The sequence below is a fragment of the Salarias fasciatus genome, chromosome 12, assembly GCF_902148845.1.
Source record: "Salarias fasciatus chromosome 12, fSalaFa1.1, whole genome shotgun sequence".
In the NCBI taxonomy this organism is placed as follows: Eukaryota; Metazoa; Chordata; class Actinopteri; order Blenniiformes; family Blenniidae; genus Salarias; species Salarias fasciatus.
In genome coordinates, this window is record NC_043756.1 from 12,737,636 (window position 1) to 12,759,556 (window position 21,921).

General features: G+C 43.8%; 1 protein-coding gene across 3 annotated transcripts; it reads right to left on the bottom strand.

Moving 5' to 3' along the window:
* Window positions 1–3,579: 3,579 nt before the first annotated feature.
* Window positions 3,580–21,344, bottom strand: homer1b (homer scaffold protein 1b). Of its 3 annotated transcripts, XM_030105467.1 has the most exons (9): window positions 21,249–21,344; window positions 16,045–16,201; window positions 14,281–14,412; window positions 12,257–12,349; window positions 9,038–9,186; window positions 4,397–4,553; window positions 4,054–4,164; window positions 3,889–3,969; window positions 3,580–3,807 (listed from the first exon to the last, which is right to left on the bottom strand). In XM_030105467.1, the coding sequence occupies exons 1-9, from the start codon at window positions 21,266–21,268 to the stop codon at window positions 3,616–3,618; spliced, it is 1,092 nt and encodes a 363-aa protein (XP_029961327.1). In that variant the 5' UTR covers window positions 21,269–21,344; the 3' UTR covers window positions 3,580–3,615. The 3 variants fall into 3 exon arrangements, with proteins under 3 accessions (XP_029961327.1, XP_029961325.1, XP_029961328.1); XM_030105465.1 differs by lacking the exon at window positions 21,249–21,344 and having other exon boundaries at window positions 16,045–16,432; XM_030105468.1 differs by lacking the exons at window positions 3,580–3,807; window positions 3,889–3,969; window positions 4,054–4,164; window positions 4,397–4,553 and adding an exon at window positions 8,695–8,809.
* Window positions 21,345–21,921: the final 577 nt, after the last annotated feature.

Sequence of the window (21,921 nt, forward strand, 5' to 3'; positions counted from 1 at the left end):
TGTTTTTTTCCTGAAATGATTTAAGCAATTTATCAAAGTTTCGACTTCTGTTGAAGGATATATCTGTAGAAATCCAGTAAGTTTAAAGCACTGAACAACTTTTGGAATTGGACCTAAGTAAGCGTGATGGAAAGACGGCGTGAGGCGACCAGTCGGATGCTGAGCAGCACAGGAATTCACACAAACACAGCTTGAAGCTAAAAGACTGATGAACTGAACACTCGAGTGAACAAAGAGCCTCAGCATGCGCCGTCTTCACCGGATTTGATGCAAAGTGTTGTGCTTTTTTTTGTCGTCGGCTTGTTTCGATAGCCGTTTACAGATTACTGTAGAAAGAGCAGGCACAGGAGTTTATGTCACAGCTTGAAAATCGCCTAGTACCGAAGAGGGTTGATCAGTGTCCGGGCAGAGCAAACCCCAGGGCCGGTTCACGTCTGCTGTCACCGTCAGCACAATGTTCTTCCATGGTAACCCTCGTCATGTAGCATGAGCTCTAACCCCGACTTCGACCTTTAGCATCACTCAGACCTCACCTTTGCCTGTTACTTCATGTCACCTTAACCGAGCAGGACGGATCTCCCCAATAATGTTGAATTTTTTTGTTGCACCCCGGAAACAAGAGTATACTTTTGAATCCACTCTTTCTAACCTGTCATTTTATCTTTTCATAATAAACTTACCACAATTTGTTTCTCATCAAAATGTAATTTTGCACTGCGTTTCATTTGCTTTGCTTGCGTCTTGTTTTCCCAAAGCGTGTCAAGCCAAATCTGTGTGTGATGCACCTGCTTTAGAGCATTTCCTGTTACAGATTTTTGCCACACACACACAAAGAGTGACTCTCCGTCTCTCTGTCGATTTGACTACCATTCACTGACTTTAAAAGTGCAATATACAAATATAAACAAGAAAAAGAAATAGTCTCATAAAAGATGAGTTTCCACTGATTCCTAAAACTATGGATTCACTCAACATCACAGGTACTTTTACATGTTAGTGGACTGAAAACTTGTTGAAAGAATTCTTGTTTGCCTTTCGAACCAGCCGGTCTCATTCATTCAGTTGTTTTTTTCGTTGGTTGTATTTTTTTGCTTTTGTTGTTTTTTTTTTTTTTTAATTCACAACCTTGCCCTTTGCATTTGAATAAAACCTTGTGAAGCAAAATTTAAAATTGTCTGCTGAATTATTATAGTTGATCATTTACTTTTGAATAAAAAAATACCAGGAAAAAAAAAAATCCATGCACAGACATTGAATTCTGCTCCTTGAAGTGTGTGTGTGTGTGTGTGTGTGTGTGTGTGTGTGTGTGTGTGTGTGTGTGTGTGTGTGTGTGTGTGTGTGTGTGTGAGCGTGCATGCGTGTGTGTCACCAGTCTGCAGACATCATTCAGCCTGAGGTACCTCTTTAATATCATGAGTTCAAAATTACTTTAAATAGTCAAAAATATTGCCAGTCTTTTCATACCTCTAAATACAATAATAATAATAATAATACCTACATTTAAATACCATAAATTACAAAACAGGAGAATGAAAAGCTTCTTATCCACTACTGTACAAAGGCATTCATTAACAATAGCAGTAATATTAAGGTACTCCATCTCTGTCATTCGACTGTCAAAGTTAAACCGGAAAGAAAACAAACGCTAACTTTTCCCTTTACATGGGTCTTATTCCAGTGTATTAACCTGTTCACTTCACTAAAGAAACATAATTCAGTACATAATTACGCTGTGCTAATAGTAACTGCAACTCTGTTGACATGTAATGACAGTGCAAACAGGGCGATCAAATATACAATAAGATGCACCTCAGAAAGATTTTTGTAGAAATATGAAAATAAGAAAATTTAAGATGCAGTTTGGGATTTTTACCAGTATAAGATAGGCTTTATACAATGAAAAATATATATATATATTATTTTTTTTTGGTACAGATTGGGTAACAATATGCGTTTAAGCAGAGTTTTATTATTCATCTACCTACAAACTATATACTCATGGGTTAATACACGACAATAAGCCAATGCAGGGTGTTAACCATTCATTCATTTACATTGCAGTCATGAGTAAAAAGTCGCCATGTACATTTTTTATAATTATATCATTAGTATTATATCCTGTGTAAAAAAAAAAAAGAAGAAAGAAAGGAAAGAAAAAAAAAATAAGAATAGAAACTGAGTACAGTTCTGGATTCACCTGTGAGGAGTGAAAAATCTGCGGCCAGCTTCACTGAGGGTGGAGATTTACCGACGCCAAGATGACTCTCTGTAAGCCCTTCGCGATGCACTACTTCGACCAGACGGGGCTGCCACACAGTTTTGCGGTCACAGTAGTACACTTTCTGTTGGACGGGGGGGGGGTGGATGTGGAGGCGGGGGGGATCAGCTTAAAGTTGCATTTGACCTAACTGTAGGAGTCCACTGAGTAAGAGTACCTGATAGAGTTAGTAGAGGTGTCATAGATCCTGTCGGGTATTGCTCAGTGTGTGTATGTATGTGTGTGTCTATGTGTGTGTGTGTGTGTGTGTAGGTGTGTGTGCGTGCGTGCGCAGGCCTTGTCGTCCAAACCTTTCTTTTCCCGTTTACAGTACAAAAACGCACGCACGCACGCACCTTAGAAACAAACGTGTTCGCTAACGTGCACTCTGAAGGCAAACTTTACGTCAAAGGCCGGGTGTCTTTCAGGAACACACACCACACTGAGTTTGGCAGGAAGACAGGTCGGTCGTCTGTGGCGATGGAAGCAGTCTGGATACAGGAGTTACGTCTAACACTACGCGGGCACCTCTAAACTGTGGTCATCTCCCATATCGGCTGTGGATGAACGGAGGTCTTGCCGATTCCCAGCAGCCGTGTGTATCCAGGCCGAGGTGCGTCAGTGCTGTCCAGGGCCACATCCTCTAATTCTCTGTACCCAAGGACGCTCCTCTGGCAGCCCGAGCTCAGGCAAGGGCTTCTCTGCTCGGCTCGTCTCTGTAAGTCACTTTGGATCAAAGCATCTGCTAGTTAGAGGACAATATTTTCGGGGGGATTTGGCAGCTTTGGCGCAGTTCTCTGAGTCTTAACGGCAATTATTTCCAGATGACTTTCAACGTTCCCCTTGGGGGGCAGTTTAGAGAGGAAGAAGAAGGGCCTGTGAGTGTGCGTGAGACGTTGTGGCGCTGCAAGCTGTGCTGCAGCTCTCCCAGTCAGACAGTAGATGGCACCGAGGCACAGTTCTCAAAGTAAATTATTAAGTGTGTGTGTGTGTGTGTGTGTGTGTGTGTGTGTGTGTGTGTGGGTGTTGGTGTGGGCATGGTTTTCATAGGTGGGTTAAAGAGGCAGTTGCAGCGTGCCATGGCAGACGTCTCTACAACTGAGGTGACCTGTTCGACCGAGGTTACGGCTACGTCAGCCAATCAGAAGGCAAGCTGAGGTAGTCCCTGCATGGTGCACTGGGTGGGAACTTCACTCCTGCAGGGTAAAACGGGAGAATCACCTGCCTCGTTTGGGCAAAATATGAATGTGGGCAGTGCAATGAGTCAGTTTTAGTGGGGGAGGTTGTGTATGAGCGCCGGGGGGGAGGGGGGTAAATTATCATATGGCTCTGTCTGTGATGGTCAGACACCTGCGTCTCTAGCTGGCCTCCTCTATGAGCCGCGCCAAGGTGTCTCTGAGCTCCGTCAGCTCGAAGATCTTGCCGTCCAGCAGCTCCAGCAGTGTCCGCAGACTCTTCCTGAAATTCTCCTGCTCCTCCTGGTTCTCCTCCAGCCTCTGCTCGGCGCCCGCCAGCTGCTCCTCCAGCACCCGACCGCGGAGCTCGGTCTCCTGCAGACAGAGGTCAGAGATTATTACCCATCCAGGTGAAATAATGAGCAACACATCGGCAACAAAAGAGCAATCCTTTACCTCGAGTTTCTGGGTAAGAGTGTCTTTCTGCTCCATCAGGTCGTTCATGGTTTCCAGCTCTTCTTTTAACTTTTCCATTTCCTGAAGGACATACAGGGATTAAAAGTCTGTGCCACTGTGGTTCAGTGCATTTCAAGATCGGTCGCTCCTGACTTTCTCACATACCTCCTCTTTATCCCTTAGTGTATTCTCCAGCTCCTCAATTGTTTGGTTGAGTTCGGTCTTCTGGGATTTGATCACCGGCGTTTGGTTGCTCTGGCACTCGAGCTCCGTCACCTACAAGGACCAGACGGGCAGAACGGATTCAGAAAGATTGGCACGCTAGAAACTAGACAACTCACTCCCCGACTTTCCTCTAAACTCCCTCCTGCTCACACTCATCCGCTCTGTGTTCTCTCCCCTCTCATCCCGACTTCACAGCACTCGTTCCCAATGATCGCAGCCATTTGATTGAAATGATTTAATCACACATGAAAACAAACAAGCATTCCTGCGCCTCCTCCCTCACCCGTTTGTGTAGTCTCTCTGCCTCCTCCTGGTAGGCAGCCAGTTGCTGTTTCCACTGCTTAACATTGGCGGTGGACTCCAGCAGGGCTGCTGTTAGCTTGGCATTGTTCCCCTTCAGCGCCTCCAGCTCAGCCTCCCAGTGTTTTGTCATGGCTGGACTGCAGAGCAGAAGGTAAACTTGTTGTCAGTTTTACCAGCAGAAACATAAGACGATCAGCACTCAGGTTTTTATGCTATGGATGCAAGACGGGCTGATTTCAGTGTTATTATATGTATCTATCCATACATCCAAACGAATTGTGTCGCTGTGAAGCAAACATGTTCAGGACAACATGAGGGGACCGGACATGAGGGCGCGTGGAACGAGTGCTGGCACTTGTTGGCCAGTAGCTGTGAAAGCAGCTGTCCGCCACATGAGCTGTAATCTGAGATTATGTCCTCAGACTGGCTGAAGCCTAATCTGGTCCAGCTACTCACAGGCGAGAAGAGGAGATGAGAGTGAAATGATTGAAAGTGAATGCATTTCATGATGGGAAGGCATTTGAGAGAGAAACAAAAAAAAAAAAAAAAAAGGTGCAAAAACACAGAAGAGTTTTTTCAAATGTAACAATTGAAGGAGAATAACTTTTATAAAACTTTTTTAAAACGTGTATGCATGGATGTATGGATGGAGTTTCACAAAATGACGTGAAAACATGAATGAAGATCACATCCTGGAGGGCATTGTTTTCACCTCCACTGTAGATGTCCATGCAGTGTTTCAGGTTTACATAACGCTCGCCGCCTGTTTCTCACATAATATCCCAGATTGGCGGGAGAACGTATGAGACCTCAACGCTGTTGAGTATCGGTTTCGAGTCAAGCATCTTTGTGAAAGAGCTCCTTTTCCCACGCACTTAACAGATATTCCTCAAACACAAAGGGAAGCTTAGCTCACAGAAGAGGTGGTGAGGGTTTCTATGACTTTATTTATTTATTTTTTTCTCATCTTGTTCCACCCCCTCGCCAGCAAGCACACACATATAGCCCACTGTATGGTCTCACACGCTGCTGCAGTACTCCACACTATAACACCCACTCTGAGGAGCGTAAAAAAAAAAAAAAAAGAGAGAGAAAGCCCAGATACAATTCACTCTGGACTCCCACAGCGCCTTCAGTTCTTACACAACAGCCACCCCCTCTGTGAGTGAAAGTGTGTCTGCGTGTGTGACGCACAGGAGGGAGACGACACTTCATCCTACATACACACACACACACACACGTACACGCACGCACACACACACTGATGGAGCAGTGCTGTCACCAAGGCACGCCGCCCTGCCAATGTATAAACCCCACACACCAGCCTGGAGAGCCAGAGTGCAGACGAGACGTCAAGAAGCGAAGATGGAGACAGACGGAGGAACCGAGGGGAAGCGGGAAAAGCGACGGAGGGACGCTCAGAGGAGAGGGAGAGGAGTGCGAGATGCTTCGACGCCGGCGTTCATCTTCATTAAACCACCGTGACCAACAAAGTTTCAGAGGGGTGGGGGGGCAGCCGAGCACGGTCCTGGCTGAGGACAGCCGAGCAGGGATGGTGTGTGCAACTCATGATGGGTAAGTTAGCTGCCTAAGTTTTACTGATAATGTAACTTTATTCATTTATTTTTTTTTATTATGAGGCGTGAATGGCAGTGGATTTTTTTTTTTTTTTTTTTTGCAGATGACTCTCGGTTAATTGTTTTTCTTGGTGTTACTCCGTCAGTTTTCTAGTGTTTTAATTAATTCCTGTTTGTATCAGCTTGGAATGATTAGGACATCTTTCTTACACTGTTTTTTGAATAAAATCCAAAGATTTACATAATCATAGAGTAACTGGTGCACAAGTTATTATGATTGTTATTGTGTATTTAGATCTGTTTTTTGTTTTATGTTTTTTTTTTTCTATTTAGCTGTATTTTGGGGGAATTTTTCCACTGAATTCTAAATGACTATGTGGTTTGGATATTATCTGTCAATACACCATTAATCTTGCAATAAAACCTAAAAATTCTGAGTCGTGTTTTTATATTTCACAATGTGGAGAATAATTCTCTGCTCAATAAAGATAAGAAACTCAAGATGCAAACTTGGACAACACGGAGGGTTTTCCTACAGCCCCCCCCCCACCCACCCGGTGCTCTGACCGCTGGTGGTTGTCAGGTAGGTTCATCCTCCTCACACAGCCGCTCAAGAAGCAGGGAGGCAGAGCGGTTGCCATGGCAGCAGCGGAGGAACGGAGACACTGGCACAGTCTCCCCACCACAAAACCCACCGCCAGACGCCTACATCCAGGGACCATTCACGTTCCGCCCCAGCCGAAGGTCTGACAATAACCAGATAGCCATTCAGAAGCGGTCCGGTGCAGACCTGCCAAACACTCCTCCGCCCTGACATTAAGAAGAAAACCTCTCTCGCTGCCATGCGGACAGCTGTCTCTCATCCACCTCTCCATTCTTCTGCCCTCTGCACCCACACACACTTGCCTACACAGCCCCGCTGAGCGGCAGCATGGCGTGCGTGCAATGGAGACGAGCCTTCGACTGATTCAAGACAAAAAACGCAGAGGAACACAGAAACCACCCCAGAGGTCTGAGAAGACGTCTCTAACACGAATGAGTCCTCATCAAACGCACACAACACGCATTTTATTCTTTGCTTTTGACATTAACAAACTACCAGAGGACACATCTTAAGACCAAAAAACGCGTGAGTTTGATGAAACCAGTAAGAGAAGTGAGAGACGTGAGATGATGCACACACTTGGCATTTAGCTGGAGCATGAATCATAAGGAGGAGAGCAGAAAAAGGAGGGGATTGTGTGGTAAATATCTGGATGCATATGCCTCTGAGAAAATGTGAGACCGAGGTTTGCTTGTTACGTCCGCACTTGCCATCGTGAATGCCGAGAGTCGACCCTGTCTCCCACGCATGCAGCATTAATAGACACATCAGCAGCAAGGCTGCAGCAGGCAGTGGGTGTCCTCTCCACAGCCCGCTCCCAGCCGAGCCGAGCCGAGCGCAGCGCGCTTCATCATGTAATGGCAGGCATCTCTAAGCACATACTTTCCCTCATTTAAAGCAATTCCTCTAAGTGTCTCTAAATTGATGTTAAAATATCATCAAGAGATTAAGCTTCTCCACCCCGACACAAGCAGTTAAACAAAAAAAAGAATGATAATACATTAAGCGATTGGTAATATCTTTAATTAATGAGAATCGCAGCCAGAGAAATGATAAAAGTTACAGAGATTTTACAAAATGAAGAGACTTGTGCGTACACTCAACTGCAAGTGACAGTGGGTAACATTTCCTCTCCTGAGATTAAAAAAAAGAAAGAAAAAAAAAAAACACTTTGCTTGCTCAAAAAGCTCAAACTGATTCCCTTCTACTTGGTTCATCTTCTACTGTAATGAGAGTTGGAGGATGTTTAAGTATCAGTGACTCATGTACAGACTTTATACAGTGCACCTCTCTCTCCCTTTCTGTCTGTCGCTCGCAATCTTCCCGGTTTCTGACACACACACACACACACACACACACACACACACACACACACACACACACACACACACACACACACATACACACACTGTGCGTGTCGGTCTGTCTCGCTCCTTCTATGCCTCCCACTACCCACAGTGTGTTATATAAGTCTTACATAAACGCTTCATCAACACCTTTTCGGTGTTGAACCTCACCACCACACCTTTCCAGGAGGCCATTATTCACAATATTCACATGACCTCTTCATCGTACACAGTCCTCTCCGTTTAACCAGTATTAACACACACAAAAAAAAAACACGAGTTAACTAATTCAATATTTAGTCTGCTAACAAGACGCAACAGAGGAATGTAACAGTACCGGTGCATGCATAGAGGTGACACCAACACCTTCTCAGTCAAGAGATTTGAATTTGCATTTAAGAGGATATTATTGCATCGCAGTCGGAATACAGAAAACTATAAATAAGAGTGAGATCTTCCTCACTGAGCATGCTCAGATTAAACAAGATGAATGACACCAGTTCTGAAAAAAACATTGAGAGTTACATCTTTCACAGGTCCGTGTGACATGATAAAATGCCACCGGTTCAATTTGAAAAAAAAAAAAAAAAAAAGAAAAAAAGTCTTGTGATTTCGTTGCATTGCTCCTCACTGGAGACACCAATAAACAGTCTGTCGGGTTCAGGGAAAAAAAACAAAAACAAACAACAAAAAAAAAAACCCAACAATCTCCCTGTTTGTGACCTGCAATCAGGTCTTTATAGTTAGGAAATATTTTCCACCTGAAACAATTTGTTTTATTTGCGTAGTTATGTTGCTGCCGGAGTCAGGACTTGCACTGACACCCCTATCAGAAAGAGCAGACCCGACATGTCTTAAACTGCTCCCTGGGGAGGAAAACACACGAGAGAGCAGCCGTGAATAGAGGGAGTTCACTGCCATGCGGACATGCAACGGTTAAAGGTTCACGCGGACACGACGGAGGACGAGCAGGTCTGTGCCTCAGACACACAACACAGAAAAAAAACACCATATTTCAGTGACATTAATGTGATTTTGACAGTGACTGCAAACAGCCACACTGTGAAATCTGTTCTGATGCCACTGGGCTGTACCTGTGTGCGAAGGCCAGAGCGTTCTGCGCCGGCTCCGTGCGGCTGTCCGAGTTCGGGGTCGTGTCGCAGATTTCGTCCGTGCCGTTCAGGGCTTCCATTGGCGGGGTCACGGGGGTCAGAGGTGACGAGAGCTCGCCTCCCGGTGACTCCTGTTACACGAGACAAAGATGCAAGTTACACAAAAACAATCACCAGCAACAGACAAATAGATTATTTTCATCAAAATAAATATCACCTTTTCCAATGTCAATGAATAAAAATTGCAATTATTGACCCTAAAGAGATTTGACACATTTTTTTGTAATTACTCCTATAAAACTTAACCTATCTCAACTTTTTATTAAAATTTGTTTCAAGAAGAAAAGTTACCATTAAATTCTCTTCTATTAGTTGTTTTATGCTGAGTATAATGTGTAAATATATAAAGAATATGAACTAGTGTGACTGTATTGGTGTCTTATTACAAATAACAACTAAAAATTTATGCAACCAAAAAAAAAAAAAAACCCACACACAAAAATATATATGTATAAGCATATATTTTGCAGTATTAAAGTTGAGACATGCTGCGTCTCCGACACTGATGAGGCTCGTTTTGCTGAAAATCTCACCGAGCACCTCCACATTCCTGCAGGCAATTAACATATCTTAATGTGGCAGTGAGAAATTACAGAAATACAGATTAAGTGTTATCTTTATATCCCATACAACCACAATATTATACAATACACATCGTTTTGCCTGCTGCACTTCCATAAAACAAAGCTATTAAGGCTCGGGGCTCTGGCACAATACCGGAGCACAATGACACCGCCTGTGTGGCTCTAATGGACAAGCAGGAAGCGAAAGATAAGAATAAGATTACGGCTGGTTTTACATTTTGTGTCCCACGTTTATTAGTAAATTACGCTCGTGAAACATTTCCCCCGGGGAGCTCAGCCTACTGGGAGCGCTGTGTAGCGTTTAACTCTGTGTTTTTAATTTGAATTCTACTCGGAGGACGAAAATAAAAGAGAGGAAGGTTTGGAAAGAGGAGCCAGCAGGCCCGTGGGTGGAACCAAGCTTCAGCAGACCACTGCAGGTGAGCATGTAGGCCGCAGCCTGTACGGCTACGGCGTCCTCCCCTCTCTCGCCGCTGTGGTGGTCAACACACACACGCACACACACGCGCATCAAAAGAATCCCTCACATGAGAAAAAAAACAAGGTGCCGTCGCATTTAAAACCAATGTGGGGCAAGTAAAAGAGTGCGGTACGGCGGGGGGGGGGGGGGGGGGGGGGGGGGCTGCTCCCCTCGCCCCTGTAATGAACAGATGAAGACGTGAAGTAACAGCTCTTAGATTAAAAAAGGGGTTTCTCTGGAGAATAACCCCGAAAGAAGCTAATTTTCTCTCAGACATAGTTGCACATACCCCGAAAACACTTTATGATTAGATATCCCTCACAAACAAATACCCAACATTCAAGCTAATTACGTTCTCCGAGGTGCGGGGCGTCCACAGCGAGCTCTGCGGCGTTCTTTTAATGCAAAGAGTTGAAACGTTCAGGGGCTCTGGGCGGCAAACTGGGAAACTGTGGCGAAATTCATCATGAGCTGACCGAAGGCCTCTGGGCCAGGAACAATAAGCATGCTAATGCAAGAGCTTTTCTCTACAGATATACGGAACACGAGAACCATAAAAATGTTATGTATTTATTTATTTATTAAATATTTGTAAGAAATACATAAGCACTGTTTCACACCAAAGTGAAATGAGGTTTCAATACAACAGCGACGCTGTGAAAAAGATGATCAAAGATTCATCAGAAACACTAAAAATAGCTTCAAGAAAGCTGAATAGAGTTCATTAAATAAAGGCGGTCTGGAATAAAGAAATGTGACTGTTTTCCACAGTTCTGAGAGTTGTTGGGTAAATTTAATCTGTCATTAATTTAGTAAAATTAACTACAATTTGTCTTCCTAAAAAAACTGAATGAATATGCATATATTGAGCATATATTACTGAAAGTAATCAAATATTTACAAGATAAATACTATTGAATTACAACATTTTTGGCGTTATATGCTACTTAAGCATCTCAACTTAAGTATCAGTGTCCAGTGGTGTAACTGGGACCACTGTATGATAACAGAATTCTGCTTCGCACCGATACTGTGGGATTTGACTGACAGACCAAGAAAAATGTCAAAAAGCGACACGACAAAATGCGAGCTAGAAACGGGAAAATATGCAGCAGAAAATGGAAACGGCGTGACGGGCAGGACAAATTTCCAGATGGGCTCTGGAACAGCAGCAGCTGGCCGGGGCTTACTGACAGCGCAGCTACATCTGTGCATAAAGTAAATGAAATGCTGCTGATGTGCCAGTGCTGCTCATACATGTCGCTTTTTAATCTTCGTGACGCACTTCACATCTTATAGTCCTGAAAATACGGTACAGTTCAAGCATGGTTAACGTGGCTTTTCTTGCACAATCACCCGCGAAACTAATAGGGATGAGGGTCACGTGTGGCCCGCGGATCCAGGTTTCAGAAGTCTGGTCTGGACTGGATGCTTGAATCTGAAACTGACTATTTAAGTGGTACTACGCTATGATGTATAAATCCAACATGATTTCTGGACACTGTATCAGTTCAGTTTTTTTAGATTTACTTTACAAGTGATCGTGCATGCTGTAATCAACACAATACAGATCTTTGATGTCCTGAATAATGCGTCTTTAAAGTAAATATATTGGTTCTGTGATCAAAACGTCATGAAAATGCAGGCAAATTTGAAAGGCTAGGCTCTTTTCTTTCAGTCACCCTCCCTCACGTTTGATATTTTTGCATCGTTCTTGTCACTCATCTGCATGAGAAGTGGAGCTCCGCTGTGTCTTGCAGGCACATTAATAGTACATCAGCATTAGCAGGATGATAATACAGTAATTATAACAAATGACTTGGAGGAGCAACTTTTTCAGCAAAACCTATTTGATTCATCAATAAAGTTTTATCAAAACAAGTTGTCTGATTGGTTTTTCACCACTGCCATCAGCATTTGAAAATCATTTCTATCTATTTTCTTCTGTTGTCCTGATTTTCTGAGTGTATTTCTCTGACCTGTTCGCCAGCTGCTCACAGCCAACACGCCTGTGGCAATAGGTCACAACAAGACCCGCAAAGTGCTGATGCAGTGACGACAGACAGAGGTGTGGATCAGAGAGTGAAGTAAACATACCTGGGAAGGAGATGTGGCCATTTCTGACTTTTCTTGACTCTTCTCCTTGGCGAGCCGCGCCGCCTCTTTATACTCGGCAAACTTCTCTGCAAACTGGAAGCAGAGGACCGCCAGTCAGCGTGGAATATAATTCCTACATTAATGCAGTTTAATCTGTCCAGTATAGCCATATGTGCATGAACGCAGCGAGAGGAAGGGAGATCAGCGCAGGATAGGTCAACCAATAACCCACATCTAAGAAGAATTACCCATAATTCCTCACCAGAACATGACCCGACTCAGTTCTTGTGACCAACCTTTCGAATTATACTCATTCACGTATACACACTCAGCTCACCAAACTGTGCCATTGTGCTCGCCTCACACGGTATTTTCTATAATCAGAAGTTGTCACGGGCTCAACCGGAGGTTATTTTAGTCGAGGGCTGAGACGCATTCAGTGAAGCGGTAAGGTGAGCTTTAGCCGAGGGGCTTCCAGCACCGATAAACACTCCGCCACATCTCTCCGGTCTCTGTCGGGTGTGGTTCATCGCCGACAGTCCGCTCACGGCTTTTACAGGGCAATTTACAGTATATACAGTCCTGCAGCGGGCCCAGAGGTGGGGAAATCAAATCGACAGCTCTGCTGGAGCCGGTCTGGTGTCCGCCGCTGAGTGCAGTTACAATAACTAACTCGATATTGTTTCACTTCGGCGCTACATAATCATTGTGGAACGCTGATCTGAATGTGGGGCTTCTGAGTGGAAGTGCTTCAGGAAATGTGTGAGAAGTGAATGTGATTATTTCCACTTTGCGCCAAAGAAAATACATTTACAGTAGATTACTGTAACTATATAATTACTTTTATAGATCAGTAAAGGTGCAAAAGCTCCACATTTGCCACTGAGAAGTAAATATAAGTAAAGTTTTGAGAGTTTAGTATCTTAGCTATATACTAAACATTAAAAACAACATTCCTTTATATGATACTATAACTGTAATTTCATTTCAAAGTGGATGAAAATAATGGGGATTCAACTACAAACTCTACATTAGTGGTTCCCAATTGAGGAGGACCTGCAGTCTTTGTTCGAGGCTATTCCAGGAACTATAAAGGTTGTGGTCCACTGTTTTAAGTGATGAACTTGTACACACTGCTTAATTGCAAATGTTGGCATAATCGCAACGTCGTTAAACACAATTGTTCCTGGCACTGATCAAACACTGAGAACCAAACGGCTCTTTCTAATTCTCGTAAAGGTGCTCTGTATTATAAAAGACAAAGCAGAAACAGTAAAAGCCCAGAATCTCTGACTTTTGAGCCAGAAGGCTGAATCCTTTACACAAAACTCAAACTCAAACAGCACCTCTTATGTAAAAGAAAAGCTTAAAATACTGGACAATTATGGGAAAATGTTTTCACAGGAATAGATCGGCAGATGATCCTTTATTTGTCCCACAATGGGGAAATGTTCATTTTCTGGTCAGGCTGTGAGACATTGAGGGCTCTTTGGTGTAATCATCAGGATAATTTTTTCAAATGAGTTCACACCATGTTTGTTAATAGATACTAATAAACTGAACTAAAACAACGGAATAAGCGTGAGGCGAGCGCATTTTTAAAATCTGAAGCACAACCACTGAGGTCTATTTTTGTGCAGCTGAACAATCCAGTCAAGTTACTGTAACACACGTAGGAATCATTTAAGGTGGAGGTTGTCAAAGTTTGCAATTTGGAGGAGTTTCGGGGTTGGAGCAACAACAGCAAAAACGCTAAGATCTGACAGAATCCCTTCTCTCACACGAGTTTTCTTTCTTTCTTTATATCATTTTTGTTTGTCTTCATAAAAAAATATGATAAAGAAAATGAAACCGTTAATCATTTTATTAAAACATTTAATCTATTAAAAGTGTAAGTGAGATCAATTAAAATGATTAAATGAGATAAATTGCAAAAATCACTTGAAGTGTGTGTGTGTGTGTGTGTGTGTGTGTGTGTGTGTGTGTGTGTGTGTGTGTGTGTGTGTGTGTGTGTTGGGGTGTACCTTGGACAGGTGATGCTCGGTGGAGAAGCCCAGCCCGTACACGGTGTTGGCTCGACTGTCCGCCCACTGGCCAAACTTCTGTGAGGTCTTGGTGAACGTCATGTTGGGACTGATGGTGCTGTTGATTATTGCCTGAGAACCAGAAGCCAAACCACTTAATATGAATGAAATTAGCTTTATTGCTGCAGTGTGTGTAATATCTGCATGAATGTGTGTGCAGAAGAGGGGGGTGAGACGGAGCGGCCCGAGTGTTTGCTCTTTGAACCCTGGAGAGTTTTCAAGCCACAAATCAGACCACAAATGGATCAAAAACAATGACAAGGACACTGCGTGGCATGATATAGGATAGAAATAATATAAATAATAATAATAATATATTTATTTATATGTCACTTTTCTGATCAAAGTTTAATATTTGCTTTGATAGAAAACAGTAATCAGACAAGTAAATTGTACTTAGTAAAATGTAATAAAATCATAAAATAACAGGAATGAACGAGAGTAAATAATTTAAGAGAAGGCCATGAATAATAAAAGTAAATCAGGCCAAACCAAATGAAATAATGACGGAAAAAAAAATACCATAACAATATCAGCAGAGAGTTAGTGAAAATGCACCTTGAGAAGCGATGAAAAGAAGACAATACCAGTGCTGTGAAAGCACAAGCTTGGTGAAGGTTAGTTCTGATTAAAGTGGCACACACACTGCTTTCCATTAGATAAAGAGCATTTTAAGAAAATGTGGCTATGTCAGATATTATTGTACACTCCTTCTAAAAGTTTTCCCTTGTGTTAACTGATTTAGATCTGCATGAAATGATGTGATACTTTTTGAGAAGCTGTGATTTTTGTCTAACTTTCTGGGTCTAGAAACGACTGTAACATCACCATAATTGGTGATAAAACATTACTTGCAGGAATAAACTACCTTTACACATGTGATCGAGTCACATACAGACGCACTGTCGAGCAAAATCTATTAAAAATCGGCAACGTCTTTGCCTTTGAGTCACATGTTAATTCATGATCATGATGACAAGCAGTGTATTTTTAGTAGAGTCCACAGATGCTGTAGTGTAAAAACACATCAGAGCTCCAAGTCTTCCAATGGAGGCAAGGAGCTTAAATTATCTTCTATCTGAATCAAAGAATAATAATATATACCAGCTTCTATATTTTCCTTTGAATCAAATGAGCCAGAATATGAACCTGCTTTAAAATCTTATATAAGGGAGCTGCCGTTGTTAAATAACACTAATGGCGTACAAATTAATGGCTGATCAATTAGTACCGTTATGTAATGCTTGGCTTTCAGTCGGCATCAATATGTAATGATGGGTTAGAGAAGGATAGCAGTTAGTCAGGGGATTACACAATCCTTAAATTTAGTGATTGGCTATTAATCGTGGGCTGTGTGATATAAGACGGTTTCTAAAATGATCATCAGAGATTGTGAATACACACTTTATGAATACATTTCCTGATCTCTTCGTTCATGTGACTGAAGTCCACCTTCACTCGCTCATCTGTTTTTCTACTTGAGGCGCCCCGGTCCCTATAAAGAACTCCTGCCATGCTGCCCAGCTGAAAGGCCCTCCCTCTTAAGATATAAATGTTTACTGTGAACTTCAGACAGACACACAAATAAAGCAGCCGCACGCTGCGCTCTGAAACTTGAGCCGTCAGCCACGAGTCGTCCAGCAGCTCGGAGCTGTTTTCAGACGTGTCTGGACATGAGTTTCCAGATGAATAAGGTTCTCCCACCTTGGTGCCGTCCAGGCTGATGATGCGGTACACGTTGCGCGTGCTGTCGTAGAAGTAGGAGACGGTGACGGCGTGCTTGCTGGTGGGCAGCCAGTTCTTCTTGGTGTTGGGGTCGATCTGGAAGACGTGAGCCCGGGTGCTGTAGATGGGCTGCTCCCTGAAGGGGACAAAGAAGAAGTGGTGAACCTCCTTGTGCCGCAGCACCAGCGTCTCCCCGAACCCGGCGCCGGAGCTCCCGCTGCCCACGGGGGAGGCAGATCTCCCAGGCAACCGGATTACCAAGTCGCCATCCTCCATGGTTACGCCACAGAAATAGAGTCTGTCAAAGAGCTGCAAAATACACTCATTGTTTTGTATAAATGGCTAAGAATCTAAATTCCAGCAGTTTCTTCAAACACCTCAGTCTTACTCCCCCCACCCCCAACATTGTTCCTGCAGGATAAACCAAAACGTTAAGTCCATGCAGCTATCGAGCAGAAGCCCTCCCTGGCGTTCTCTGTGGCTGAACTCTCTCTCTCTCTCTCTCTGCCTCTCTCTCTCTCTCTCTGGTCTGATATGGGAATGCCTGCAGCACTGAGTGAGGGTCACACAGGGGAACACGGGGGGGAAAGGAGCGGGTTCCAGTCTAAATATAGACAGTGGGCCACGGTTAACTACCACAGACACACCCCACCGCGCTGCAGCTCCCACATGGAAACATACACACCGACACGCAGTGCACAAACACACAACACTTTGGAATGATCAATCCACACGTGTGCGTATGATTCAGTTACTGTGTGTGTGTGTGTGTTCGGGTTGGAATAGCATCATTTCTAATTGACCTCTGCATGATGCTCAGACCAGAACCCACCCTCATTAGTGTTTGGGAATTGTGTTTTTTTTTTGTGCTTGTTTTTTTCAACCGCCGTCACCCTTCATCCGTTTATCCGCCGCTCCTCAGTTTGCTCTCACAGTGCCCTCATATATTGCAGCATTGTTGGGGCTTCTTGGGTAATATCTACAGTCAGTACACACACACACTCAAAGCACAGGGTGCTGAGGGAGATATTCTGGGCTGGCAGTGCTGGCAGAGCACAAGATAGAGAAGTGCTTACACTGCACTGTGGGGGTGATGGGGGACATCAAAGGCTTGCTGTATAAATGAATATTAAAATTCAACAGCAGCACCCCTCCTGTGTGTGATTAGCCAAGACTGGGAAAGAAAGAAAAACATGAAGACGCGGGGAAAGAGAGAGAGGGATGTTGGACAGCAAGAGAAAGAGAGTTATGGGGGAATGTGGAGTATAGGAAGTCGGGGAGTGAATCTGGCATGATTAATGCTGCTCCACAAAGCTGCTTGTGGAGTGCTGCGCGCGAATTATCATAATCATCGACAGCAGTGTAAGTGGCGGTACTGTGAGTCATTTCGACTCACTCCCGGCACACATCACACAACCATGGCCTGTCCGTATGATCTGTGCAGTAGCCGCTTGGCAACCGCCGCCGTTTTTCATTGCATAATTCAATAGAGCTGTGGCAAATTATGCTCTTCTTGGTGCTTGATTGTGTGTGTACCAAACACAGCGATGTTCTTGCTTTCATTTTTTTTACATGAATGCCCGAGCCAAAGAGTTTTGTTCCAAAAACGACACCCACCAGTTGTCAAAAAAAGCAGTACTTACTCCTACAACCCAACTTTTAAAAGACAGGAAATAAATGATGGAATCTGACTTGCCGTACGAATGAATGCTGCTCTTTCACAAACTATACCACCGAAAGAACGGCGTGCCCATAACTTGAGAGCCCCAGCATCCATCATGCATTTGGTTTTAAAGCCATCATTCACCAGACTAACATGTATTTGAACGTCATGTGGCTGAATGGAGGTCAGTTCAGGTGATTCCGTCAGAATTCAGCTTCATCAGTAGAGACACAGTGTAAAATGTTCACTTGTCTTCCTACTGAATACAAGGACTGATGGTCAGAGAACAGGAAAGGAAAGGGTTCAAGCCATGGGGTAGCATCAGTGAGAGGTGAGAGAGAGGGGGCGGTAGAAAGTGTGTAGGAGGAAGAGGAGGCGGAGGAGGAGGAGGAGGAGGAGGAGGAGGAGGAGGCGCTCAGTTTGCACCAAGTGGCACGAGGGCAGGTGATGGAACGTGAACGGTATCGCAGCGAGAGACGGCCGGCAGAATGAGAGAGGGAGGAAGCGCAGTGAAGTGAGAGAAGAAGGGAGGGATGAGAACAACGTGGAGGAGGTGACGAATGTAGGAGAAGCTGGAGCGCCGATGAATCCACCCATCTTCTGGGAGCAGAGAAAGAAGATGAAGATGAAAGCAGTGGGAAGCTTTAAAGTGCAACTCGACACTGTAAAAACACTGAGTTTTAGTTGCTTGCTGCTAGAATGAGAAAACTCAGACGCAGCAGAGCTAACACAATGGGATGTTAAGGGAAGATGTGATAAAATGTATAATAAATAAATGAGCGGTTTGTGTTTCAGATGTTTGAAGAACTTTTGTGGGAGAATGAAGAGAATTATAATGGCTGGATGGTGTAGAAGTAATTTTACACTTTTAGGTGTTGTTACTTGTTCTGTAAAAACAGATGGGCGAGTTATTACTGCTTTTAAAATAATGAGGTCTATGTTTTTTAATGCATCTGTACATTAATAATGTGCAACAGAGTGTTGGATTGACATAATAATAGAGTTAGCAGCTTCTGAAAATTAAGGTAATCACTTTAACGCAGGTTTGAATTGAGCATCAGTTGATCTGGGAAGCAGAAACTATTGACTGCTGGTCCATTGAGGACAGACTGGCTTCCCTGAGGCTGTGGTAAAGCAAATTAAAGAGTCAGCCAAATTACACATGCAAACTATATTTAATCTTTAGCAGTTTCTAATCACTACACTTTTCAAACTTTTCATACAGGTTTTCATAAGTCGGACACGAGGGAAGAAGCTGACTTATAGCCTGGTCACTCTCGAGAGTGCAAATATGAACTACTTCTCTTTTGAAACTACTTCCTGTATACGTTTGAGTAGAATGTTTGTTGCGTTAATGATTATTTGTGATGCAATATCAAGAATTTCCCTCTGTGATTAATAAAGAATTCCTATTCTATTCTACAGGGCATTTAAACATAAGGGCTCACAAAACCAATGCACATCTGTATTTCCAGGTGAGGAAAGACATTTCTTGCAAAGCCCAGATGTGAACCAGAGCTTCCAGATGTGATGTGTCACCAATCAGCTTGCCACACATGTTCCATTTTGTGGAAACAAAGGGCTGTGTTTTATTTCATACTTGACTGTGTCCTCTTCCACTCTGCAGCTGCCCCTGCCTTTACAAACACTGGCAGTGAGACAGAACCATCAATCTCCAGAGATCTAACATCTCCTCATCAGCTCAAACTCGTCCCTCTTGCTTGATCTAGAAGTTGTTCTGATTTCCAGGATTTTTATGCTTTAATTAAATTAAGAGAGTAGATCTGGAAGATTTTATTTAGGAGTAGACGTGGGTCAATAATGAAACTACTCCCTGTTACCACATCTACTAGGTGTGGTTGGATGACCTAAGATGTTCTCCCTCTCTCTCTCTGTAGCTCTCTCTCTCTTTCTTATAGACACACGCACACACACACACACACACACAAACACGCACACGCAGAGATGCACATGCAAGCAGGCACACAACCATAAAAACAGAGTAACTGAATCACTGCATTGATTGTATTTGCAAAGAGAGTGTGTGTGTGTCTGTGTGTGTGTGTGTGTGTGTGTGTGTGTGTGTGTGTGTGTGTGTGTGTGTGTGTGTGTGTGTGTGTGTGTGTGTGTGTGTGTGTGTGTCACAGCCATCTCCAGTTCTTTGCCGGTCTGTGCCATCAGAGTTGTAGGCGACTTGCTATTGAGCCACAAGGCCGGAAGTGAAATATGACTCTATCTGTGTATCTGAGCCGTTACTTCCAGACAGACAGCCTGACATCACTTCTACACCTGCATAACCAGCTGCAAGCACCAGTGGTTTGAATCAGAGTTTACAATTTATTCCAGTGTGAATCTATTGAGTCACTGAGTCTGTTACATAACAGTAACTTAGTCACCAGTATGGCAGAGCCCAGTGGAGAGCCGAGGCTTGAGTGGGACATGGCTGAATGATGTGCTGCCTACACTGTAGGAGAGCAGAGTGGGCGACCAGCAAGCCTCCAGTGTATTGTTAATAGTTAATGCAGGAGTTTTGGCTGATGCCTTGAAATCGCACCATGCCTTTGCCATATTGTTAACCTCCCGCTGTGCAATTAATCACAATGAACCGCGGGACACGGGCGTTAATAAATGGCAGGCTTGGTGGGGGAAATGGACCGCTGAGCTCAGGGTTAGGGGGACATGCAAATGAGCAGTGGTGCCTGAGCACTACAGGCTGCTGTTTCACTGATGGGTGCCTGTTGTTGTGGATGTGCGGTCACCGCGCTGCCATAGAGACAAAAAGCTGCTTTCTGACAAAAAGCTGCTTTCTGTCTCAGCATTGTGACTGTGGACATTCCCCTGCTTCTCACAGTATGGCTGCTGTCCCCGAGCTGGATGCAGAACAACATGTGCAGTTGTTTCTGGGAGGAAAAATGTGTAGACAGCTGCCACTGTATTTGCCTACTTTCACAATTACATAACTGTATAATATAGTTGGAGGGTAAAATGTAGGATAGAAACCCAGAAAATAAAACAGTAATTTGAACGGAAACCATTCACACTGCTTTATTTTGGTGGGTGCATCTAAACGACCTTAAAGGAGCACTGCTTTAGTTCATCACTGCAGATTAGACAAGTCTTCTGATGCTGAAAGTTTGATAATGAAGACAACTTCTGCATAAAAATGTGCGTGTAAGCACAATTGTCTTATAGCAAATTTTCTGAGAAAATACACCTGAATGTGAGTTGAATTTAAACTAAGTTATTTTATGTTGAGTGTGCCACACACCAAGGCCGGGATCACCTCTCAAACACACGTCAGACAGCCTACCTGAGCATGAATCCATCATAAGCTCAGAACGCGTCATGTAATACAGATAAATGCGTTTTTACGCAGTCTTGTCTTTTTTTTTTTTTAGCATCATGTCTGCCGTGGTTTCCATGACAGGGAAGTTCGTACCTTGAGAGGCAGAAGATGTGAATAATGAAAGGAAAGGCAGAGCAAACTCAGTCAGACCGGTGTGATATTACCCACACTTACCCCATTGTGGTGGATGACATGACAGCCGACACCTGACCACTGATCCTCTTCACTGGAAATGATAAAATAATTTAAAAAAAAAACGATAATGTAGGCTCGGCTGCAGTGTATGAAGGTCTTCTCTCTCTCTGTTTCTTGTTCTCTCTCTCTCTCTACACGACAGTCTTCACAGTATCACCGTCGGTGCGTCTGCAGGAATTTGATGACATCTGCTCCATTCCCCTCCGCTGCTGTCACCGCGTGAATTCACACATACATGTCGCTGTGCACATGGCAGGGTGGAAACCAGGTCGGATCCCTCTTTTTATTTTTCCGTTGATGGAGCAGCGGCGCCGTGGGAGATCCAGAGCAGAGTCCGACGGAGACCCGACAGGCGCCCAGCTGTTGTCGTGTAAATTACAGATCCTCGCTGGATGGGTGGAGAAGCCCTGCTGCCTGAACTGGGAAAAGACAACCCTCATTTAGCTAGTAGATAATGCACAGCATCACACTGTCCACCCGCGTCTCTCTCTCTCTCTCTCTCTCTCTCTCTCTCTCTCTCTCTCTCTCTCTCTCTCTCTCTCGCTCTCTCTCTCTCATTACCATAAACTCCCCCACTCTCTCGCCCGTGCCTTCAGCTATTCCACACGCCGCTCTATATTAGCAATGCATTTCGCTTTAAACCAATATCATG

Excerpts from the sequence above, each read along its gene's own strand:
- homer1b (XM_030105465.1), bottom strand. The coding sequence starts at position 16,341 with ATGGAGGATGGCGACTTGGTAATCCGGTTGCCTGGGAGATCTGCCTCC. Across the intron at positions 4,165-4,396 it reads CAGAGAGACTACACAAACGG|GTGACGGAGCTCGAGTGCCA; the intron begins GTGAGGGAGGAG and ends TGGTCCTTGTAG. Across the intron at positions 3,970-4,053 it reads CACTAAGGGATAAAGAGGAG|GAAATGGAAAAGTTAAAAGA; the intron begins GTATGTGAGAAA and ends TATGTCCTTCAG.